Here is a 9,934-nt window from a genome sequence, read left to right as displayed (position 1 = left end):
CCTGTATGGACAAATAAAATATTCAAAGAGTTCACTTTATAATACAATGACCATGGTTATCTTATAAAAGATGATATAACTATCATATGAACAAGTAAACAAGAGCCAGTGCCTAGCAGGGCAAAACTCCTTTTTTTAATTTTAAATGTAAAACATACCAGAAGAAGAATATTGAAGTAAAGAATACTAAAGAAAAAAACTTTTCTTTTACATAATTCAAATTTTATATTTGTCCTTGACAGTCAAGATCGTTCAAAGGTCAAGGTCTTATAAAAAATAAGTCAACATTTCGTTTTTTGTCAAACATGTTTTTCAGTCAAGTAATAAATCAACTATACATAAATATGGTAGACATTTGTGCCAAGTTATTTTAAAATCCTTCAATGCATGACAAAGTTACAGTATTGACAGGTGGGAAAACACAGACAGATGGATGGATGGATGGACAGGTAGATAGTAGCTGACTGGGCATAAAAAATATCTTTTTCCTAAAAAAAAAAGTCAAGCTTAAAATGTTTCAGATAAAACAGACAAGTAAATTAAAATCAGATTTTGCTGACCCTGCATTTACAATTACAAATTTCCTAGTAAGACTGTATATTTGATTACATTTCATCCTCAGTCTTTGAATTTTAACCAAAATAAGCCTACAATGGCAAATGCAAAATACTTTTGCTGCTACACTACCATATTCCTAGAAACTTTTCAGGAAACAATATTTTGTGTTTTTCATATAGATAAATTTTACAGAGATAACTTCTGCGCAGTCCTAGTGCCAGGAATTTCACCGTAACAACAGTAAGTCACTGGGGTAAAGAGCATAATTATATATTGCTTATTCTCTATACCCACAAGACAAGACTAAGGCATACGATATTGTCAAAATCTTTAAATCTGATCTTTAAACAATTTATCTGTAAGACATAAGATATCATTCTGTTGTAATTCTGTGGTATCAGAGAAATGAAAATGTATTTAGCTGACTTGTTTTTTTGCAAATAATGTCAATTGCATTTAAAATCATAAGTCGAGTTAATTAATTATATGATTTATGATTGACCTTACTATCTAACAAGAGGGCCATGATGGCCCCTGAGGTCGCTCACCTTAAAAAGGGCCCCCTCCCACCCCCCCCCCCGGGGGCTTTTATTTGAACATCTTGGTTGACACCCATAAGAAGATGTTTCATGCTAAACATCTTAAGTTCTAGCTCATTGGGTTTTTTAAAAAGAAGATTTTGAAGTTTTTTTACTATACAAACATAATAGTTAAAAACAATGACACCCTTGGGGAGGGGCCAGTTTTTTGACCCAGGGCTTTTATTTTAACAAACTTTGTAGATATTTACTAGAAGATGTTTAATGCTTAATATCTAAACTCTAACTATTTGGGTTTTTTCAAAGAAGATTTCTAAGTTTTTGCTACACATATAAGGAAAATCAATGACCACCGGGGCGGGGCCAATTTTGACCCAAGGGCTTTTATTTGAACAAACTTTGTAGACACTCACTAAAAGGTGTTTCATGCTTTATACCTAAACTCTAGCTATTTGGGTTCTTTAAAAGAAGATTTTTAAGTTTTTACTATATGGATATAGGGAAAATCAATGACCCCCTGGGGCAGGGCCAATTTTGACCCCAAGGCTTTTATTTGAACAAACTTGGTAGACACTCATTAGAAGATGTGTCATGCTAAATATCTTAGCTCTAGCTCTTTGGGTTCTTTAAAAGAAGATTTTTTAAGGTTTTTACTATATGCATATAGGGAAAATCAATGACCCCCTGGGGCGGGGCCAATTTTGATCCCAGGGCTTTTATTTGAACAAACTTGGTAGACACTCACTAGAAGATGTTTCATGCCAAATATCTAAGCTCTAGCTCTTAGGGTTGTTTAAAAGAAGATATTTAAAGATTTTCTTTCAGTTGCCATGGCAACCAGAGTTCTGCATGGAATTTAATTCTTTGAACAATTGTTAAAGGTGACCACCAAAGGAACATTCCTGTGAAGTTTGGATGAAATTGGCTTAGTGGTTTATGAGGAGATGTCATTTAAAGCAAAAGTTTTTGGACGGACGGACGACGGACGGACGAAAAGCGATCACAAAAGCTCACCCTGTCATTTTGTGACAGGTGAGCTAAAAACAAATTCTAAACCTTGAATTTTAAAAAAAAAACCAGTTAATTTATGATAATCCTGCTAGACAATTATTTGACATTATACATGTATATAATTTTAGTTTTGCTACAGTAAACATTTCCCTGTGTGTGTTTTTTAAATAAACAGAGATAGTAATTCATTTAAACCTTTCCTTTTTGGCCCAAATTCGTTGACTGTTTTTCTGTAAAAAGACACAAACATAATTTTCAAAGTGCAAACCAAACAAGCAATATGTAAGATTATCAAAATTATAGTATAAAAGAATACATGGAAAACATTGCTGTCTAATTCCCTGGCAGCGGGTCATGATGTATTATTGAAAGAAGTTAGTAATAAATCAATGTAAAGGTACTGTATTCCTAAGAAACTTTTGCGTAAACAATATTCATGCTATTAGGCAAATGTTATGGGTTCCCTGCTTTTAAAGGTAAAGTTTAATAGTTATTTTTTCTTTTATCTTTTTTGGCAGAATTCTTTTATTTAAAAAAAAGTGTGTGTGTGTGTGTAAGGGGGGGGGGGGGGGGGTAGATGCGGGGAATGTAGGCTCAGAAAAGGGCCCTATATGGGGGATTAAAAAGTGGATAACCCTTTGCTGGTTTTGGTGCTGACTATTCTGGAAGGTGATACAACTATTTATATTATTATGTAATCAAATTGGATAGAATATCCCTAATAGAAGCTACAGACTGTGTTAAATGATAATAGATCTGTGAAAAGAAAATTAACGGTTTAAAATTTTCTGATTTTAGCTCTGATAACCATTAAATTGGCCAATTACTTAGATAATTAATAAATTATTTTAATCTACTTTTAACACCAATTTTCACGTGTTTTTGGACAATTCTTGGCAGTCTGTCCACCCAACTGTATTTCCTGGGTAAAAAACCTGTAATTATTGATTTCTCCGCAAGAGACCAATTTTAAATCTACATGATTTCTGAATCAGTGGATTCTTAATAACTGAATAACTGAATAATACTACAATGTCCATTCACTATATTGGCTATCAGTTGTCGTTTTTTTAAATGAGCAGTCAAGAAACTGTTAAAAATCATGATGCAAATCACTTTTCTGTTAAACCTCAGAAAACATGACAAAGAAGTAAATGCCAGGTCGATTTAACCAGAGAATAAGGTACACAGAATTTTAACAACCCATTTTTTCTTCACAAAATCGCTGAATATCAAAGCTTCAGAAAGAATTACTTAAAATTACATTATTATAACAATTATTAACCAAAAATAAACAAGCAATTATCATTGTATTGCAAGCAATCCATAAGTCCCCTACCGGTTAGAACCCCTGCAACATTCTGATGGGCCATTGGCCATTCAATTTTACCAGTGAATGAAAGACATGAATGAACTTAAATCTTTTGAGTTTTAAGTTTGTCTCTATCACAGTAATGTGTTAAGTTTCCCTGCCTAGTAAGGAAATTATGTTTATACAACCTTGTCATATTATTACGATGTGGGATTTTAAACTTAATTCATAGGAATGAAGAAGTTGGAGTGAAAAATACCAATTTTCTCTCGAAAAAAATCTAAGTTCAAGGGGACATAATTCTGGAAATAGTCTTGCTAGAGTATTTAACCTTCTCAAAAATGTTGAGTGATAATAAAGAAACATATATATGAAGTTTTGAAGTAGATAATTAGGAAATAAAGAAGTTATTAAAAAAGACAACATTTTTTTTTTTAATAAAATTCTAATTTCAAGGGAGGTAATACTGATATTTTGTGATAGAGTTGTAAACCTTGTCACTTATGATGTAATTGATGACCAGAAACTTATATTTAAATATTAATGTAAACACCTTAAGAAATAAAGAACTTATAGTGAAAAAGCTTAAAAATTAAATCAGAAATCTTGAAATTCAAGCTATTTGTTGCCATAGCAACCAGAATTTTCAAACATAGGAAGAAAAGAAAAAGAATGTGCATAATCTCCAGACTGCCATCTACCCATGTTACAAGTTTCATAAAAATATTTTCAGTACTTTTTGAGTTATCACTGGATCCAGTTATGTGTTAAATTTGCCATATTTTCAGCTATTTGTTGCCAAATATGCAACCAGAATTTTCAACATAGGAAGAAAAAAAAAGGGACGTGCATAATAATCCATACTGCCATCTATCCATATATCAAGTTTCATAAAAAAATATTTTCAGTACTTTTTTGCGTTATCGCGGGATCCATTTTGTGGACGGACGGGACTGACCGGACGTTCTCCCAGGACAGTAATTATGTGGCTTACTCTATTGTTCTCCTCTATTGTTCTTTTTAGCCACACAAAAGGAAAATAGCCACATAAAAGCATTACGGAATGAATGACATCAAAGAGAAAGAACAGTTACCTATTGTCCCTCTGGCCACATTACTCTCCTGTGAGTGCAGACTGACAGACAGACGGACAGACAGACAGACAGACAGACAGAAGGACGGAGGGTAAACCTAAAGTCCCCTCCGGTTAAACCGGTAGGGGACTAATAAAATAAAAAGATATTTACTTTCAAGACCTTTCCAATTGATATTTACAGCATCCGGAACATTCTTCAGACTCAATAAAAGATTTTTCACTGTAGCTTCAGACCCATTCATTCCACGCCAAACATAAAGCAACCTGTATATTTTCATTATTGTTGTTGAGTTATCCATACATATCTGATCAACAGTAGTAGATGGCACGCCAAGAAAAGGTCCAATCATCTCCCAATTTATTCCAATGTGGGATGAAATGGCTATTAATTCTTTATCATCTGGGATTTCTTCTGAAATACATAAATAGATATCTTTCTCTTACATATAACTTTTACTTGTAGCTGTACGCACCATGCAAATAACTTACAAAGTGCAGCTTCATGAATATATAACGCCTTAGACAATATATGATGGCCATGATAACCTTATCAGTAACAATAAATTGATGCCTAATGTTAAGCTTTGATGCAAAGTTTGGAAAATGGGGAGTAAAATACACTTTGTATTTATACGAGCGTAATAAAAAAATCTGGCAAACGATAGATCCTTCTGAACCAATGAAAAAAACAAAATTATTGATGACAGGGTCTGTTCTGATACCAGTAATGCAAATGTGTAACATCTCTCACACCTTGTAGTGTATATTTTTATGCAATTACCCTAATATGGTCGTATCTTTTCTAAGGGTCACTATGGGTCAGATCACCAGACCCATTCCCAATGGCAAATATTCTTAGTTTTTCCCAATCTTTGAAAAAAAATCCTAATCGACATGAAATTCCCGTTATCTAAACAGACAATTTGCTGATCATTTCAATCCTGTATGTCAGTCCTCTATGTCAGAAATACTTTCAAGGTAGCTCTATTATTACGATACTTATCCAGACACCAATTCTCATTAATTAATTATAAATCAAGTTTCCATAGGCCTTTAACTTTAATACCATAGTCTAACACCACTATTTTTTGTAATCATCTTACATACATACCATACAACCTTACAGCATTTCTTGGTACTTCCAACATGTAATCTGGCTTTTAATTCATTATATTCATATTAAACATTTCTAACAGAAACAGAAACAGAATTCATGAGGTAAAACTATAGCCATCAACAGCCTTAATACAAACTTCATTGTCTGTAAATTGAATATTAAAGAAGAGCTGTTGACAAGACTTTTAACCAAGGGCCTTTAAAATAGACCTGATTATGATTTCTTATACGTGCAGAAGTTTTAACCTATTCAATTCAGTAGTTTTGGACTTGCACATAAAAACTTGTTTGACTAATCAAGCTAAATAATTATTATGCTAATCATAGTTTAGGTGTACATATCTTTCAGTCCTTGTTTTCCATTAAACTTTTACATGAAGAACCCATGTGTCTTTATTGAAGAGTGTCATGGCCAGCAGACTGCTAGTGAGTTTCAAAACTTTGGAAATGAAACAGTTATAAATTTAATTGGAATAAGAACTGACCAGTCAAAATGAAAGACAGTCAGGTTTATTCTAATTCTATTTACCTGTATTAGCCTTTACAGTTGCAGCAGGAACTTGCAACCCACCTTGCTTCCCTTTATCTTCATTTTTCTTCTCAGCCATCAATTTTTTCTCTAAATCTATCTCTTGCCGACCCAAATATTCTGCTAAATGTTCTTGCTTTGACTCTCTCAATAACTTTTTAAATATTCTGTATCCCTTTTCACCCCTTGAGGCAACTTTAGATAATATTTCTCTTGCCCTTGTTGAAGTTAAAGGCAGCTCCTTAAATAGATCAAAGTACTGCTTGCAGTAATTCATATATACTATTTATCTTCTGATGTCCAACACTATTTGATATACCTGTCATTTAAATTTCATAATTAGTTTATGAGTTTTATATGAGTGTGTGTGTGATTTTTTTTTTTTTTACTAACAGGGCAAAGCAACTTCTTCCATCATAATATACCAGGAGCTATCTGTAGCACAGCACGCTTGACTATTCTCAGTTCTTGGTAGTTAAACAACAACCTGGATAATGTAGCAATATCTATGTTCAAAAACGGCCAAAATTCTGTCAAAATCCATGATAGACATCTGAGCCATAACCTATGACCCGTATTGTGCCCTCAAATAAGCGTAAACCAATTCCATTGAGTATTTTGGAGATACCAACATGCATTGCAAATGCTTACCAAATAAACTGATGAAAACCTCAACACCAACTCAATGTCTGGGTAAATACAATAGCTCTCCCTATTCTTCAAATAGCTGAGCTAAAAATCAAGCTCTTGCATAACCAGTACTGGCGGTATTCGAAAAAAATACAGTCATGGACCTTGTAAAATTTGAATATGTAAGTCTATATTGGACACATTACATCATCATAATATTATCAAGCAGAATGTCAGTCTTTATCAGTTTTATAACACAAACACTTTGGAAAGACATACTGACTTACACTAATCTTGAAAAGGGAGGAATTCATTGCCCATGATAAAAATTTGAAAGTCTGAGACTGAGCTCTTTCTATACTGACTTTCATCTTTTTTGATAAGTTAAAAAATCAATTCATTTAAAAGTTGTCTAGCCTTTAAGTAGGAGAAAAATAAAATAAAATTTACTTACTTGAATATCTCTAACTTGACTATATGACAGAAAATCTCTTTCTAAAAGCAAGTCTAATATGGAAGTCGTGTCAAGGTCTTCTACAAATCTTGTTAGGCTTCGGTTCAGTACTCTTTTATAGAAGTTATCATCTGAAAGAACATGCTAAACATCACTCAGACTGGAATAAAATTATCTTTCATTTTTCAAATCTTGCCCTAAAGCTTCTTAAATAAAAGCATATCATTTCATTACTTAGTTATCCTTTATGAAACCACAAAGTGAAACAATCTGCCTTTATGAAGCAGCCTTTATTCAAGTAATGTCACAAAATAGAAGTTAATGCAATACATGTTCTTCCACAATATCTGACAATTTGAAGCTCTTTTTCGTTGTTTTTTTGTCAGTAGACAAAAGCAATGGACTGCTTAAATATTTATCCTTATGATGTTAAACTCTTGCAACACACATGATAAATGAGGGCTTGCCCAGGATGAGGGCACTAATGTATATGTATATTCCTCATAGACTATTATTTTTAGATATATGTCATATTACCAGAACCTACTGGCCACTGGCCAGTTCCATAATCTTTACATCTATCTTTTCATTTATCTTTACCTTTAGCAAAAGACTCCCTGGATGCCATCCTCTTTCTCCCTTGCCTTTCATTAGAACAAAACCATCATCAACTCAAACATCATTCTGTAAATGAAAAAAAATGAATAAGTCTCACAAAGCTTGAGAAGACAATAAGGGGAATTAAAACGTCCTATTGATAATGTACAGGTATCTACTTTTCTTGTCATACAAACTGAATTTCATACCTATTTGCAAACAAGGAAACAAGAGCTGTCGGTAGGACAGCATGCTCGACTATTCTAAGTGCTTGATAGTAAAAAAAATGCCTGATACAGTTACCTCCTCCTGTTTACAGGTTGGGGTCATGATGGTGAACAAGTGTGCAAAGTTTTAAAGCCATATGTCAATGGACTTTGAAAATATTTGAACTATTACAAAAACTTTAACGTAAATTCTAAGTCGAAAAAAGGGGCATAATTCTGTCAAAATGCTTGATAGAGTTACCTCCTCCTGTTTACAGGTTGGGGTCATGATGGTGAACAAGTGTGCAAAGTTTCAAAGCCATATGTCAATGGACTTTGAAAATATTTGAACTATTAAAAAAAACTTTAACGTAAATTCTAAGTCGAAAAAGGGGCATAATTCTGTCAAAATGCTTAATAGAGTTACCTCCTGCTGTCTACAGGTTGGGGTCATGATGTTGAACAAGTGTGCAAAGTTTCAAAGCCATATGTTCTATGGACTTTGAAAATATTTGAACTATTACAAAAACTTTAACGTAAATTCTAAGTCGAAAAGGGGGCATAATTCTGTCAAAATGCTTGATAGAGTTACCTCCTCCTGTCTACAGGTTGGGGTCATGATGGTGAACAAGTGTGCAAAGTTTCAAAGCCATATGTCAATGGACTTTGAAAATATTTGAACTATTACAAAAACTTTAACGTAAATTCTAAGTCGAAAAAGGGGCATAATTCTGTCAAAATACTTGATAGAGTTACCTCCTCCTGTCTACAGGTTGGGGTCATGATGGTGAACAAGTGTGCAAAGTTTCAAAGCCATATGTCAATGGACTTTGAAAATATTTGAACTATTACAAAAACTTTAACGTAAATTCTAAGTCGAAAAAGGGGCATAATTCTGTCAAAATGCTTGATAGAGTTACCTCCTCCTGTCTACAGGTTGGGGTCATGATGGTGAACAAGTGTGCAAAGTTTCAAAGCCATATGTCAATGGACTTTGAAATTATTTGAACTATTACAAAAACTTTAACATAAGTGGTTACGCCGACGCCGACGCCGACGCTCGGGTGACTGCAATAGCTCTACTTATTCTTATCGAATAGTCGAGCTAAAAAGCATTGATATAAGACTTTAAAACAAGAGAGCTATGATGGACTTAATTGTTCACCAGAGGATATTGTCTACATTGACAAGATTTAATTACCACAATATTTCTTGCTCAACAGACTGAAACAATTAAGCAAGTTTTATAAAGCCAAAAGGACTATTTAATGATAATTGCGGTATAGTTTTATCAAAATCTACCAAGTGGTTCACTGATTCCTAAACGTTTCCTTTTTCAAGTGTAAATTTGACATCTGGAAACATTCTATTAGCTAGATCAATGTCAAATTCAAACATTATATTATATGAAATGTATGAAATAAGCAGTTAAATATGCGCCTTTTTTCATTTGGTTGGGTTTAAAATTATGGCAACTTTCCAGCTTTATTGATGGAGCAAGTAATTATTTCAGGCACAAATGGGCACCTGAGTAGAACCACCAACGTTGAGTAAGCTAGCTGCATAGATTCCTCACATGAAAGAATGCAAAGTCCCTGGGCCTGGCAAGATTCAAAACTACAGCAGTGAGGAGCAAGTTGTTTGAAGTCAACGACAATTATCACTCGGCAATGGACGCCCCAGGCTTTTTATTATTAAAGCTGTATGTTTCGATGAGTTTTTTGTATTTCTCTATAAGCTTTGCAAAATCCAACAGGTAATAGTGTAGCACTGTTTATCAAATGATATACATCATGATATATCTGTACAGTGATTTTCCTGCTTAAAAAAACAGACTTAAAAGGCCTGAAATTGAAATTATCTTTGAAATCGTGCACTTTTCCAAA

The 9,934-nt window shown here is 33.5% G+C and overlaps 1 protein-coding gene across 1 annotated transcript; it reads right to left on the bottom strand.

Moving 5' to 3' along the window:
* Positions 1 to 6,139: 6,139 nt before the first annotated feature.
* Positions 6,140 to 8,056, bottom strand: LOC132715354 (uncharacterized). The gene is made up of 3 exons (XM_060698344.1): positions 7,846 to 8,056; positions 7,246 to 7,376; positions 6,140 to 6,402 (listed from the first exon to the last, which is right to left on the bottom strand). The coding sequence occupies exons 1-3, from the start codon at positions 7,871 to 7,873 to the stop codon at positions 6,154 to 6,156; spliced, it is 408 nt and encodes a 135-aa protein (XP_060554327.1). The 5' UTR covers positions 7,874 to 8,056; the 3' UTR covers positions 6,140 to 6,153.
* Positions 8,057 to 9,934: the final 1,878 nt, after the last annotated feature.

This window comes from Ruditapes philippinarum, unplaced genomic scaffold, assembly GCF_026571515.1.
Source record: "Ruditapes philippinarum isolate M1 unplaced genomic scaffold, ASM2657151v2 ctg1665_1_1_1_1, whole genome shotgun sequence".
In the NCBI taxonomy this organism is placed as follows: domain Eukaryota; kingdom Metazoa; phylum Mollusca; class Bivalvia; order Venerida; family Veneridae; genus Ruditapes; species Ruditapes philippinarum.
This window is presented reverse-complemented; position numbering and strand designations above follow the sequence as displayed.

Coding starts and splice junctions, on each gene's coding strand:
- LOC132715354 (XM_060698344.1), bottom strand. CDS start 7,873: ATGGCATCCAGGGAGTCTTTTGCTAAAG. Junction 7,377..7,845: donor CAGGGAGTCTTTTGCTAAAG/GTAAAGATAAAT, acceptor ATGTTCTTTCAG/ATGATAACTTCTATAAAAGA. Junction 6,403..7,245: donor GTCAAGTTAGAGATATTCAA/GTAAGTAAATTT, acceptor GATCTATTTAAG/GAGCTGCCTTTAACTTCAAC.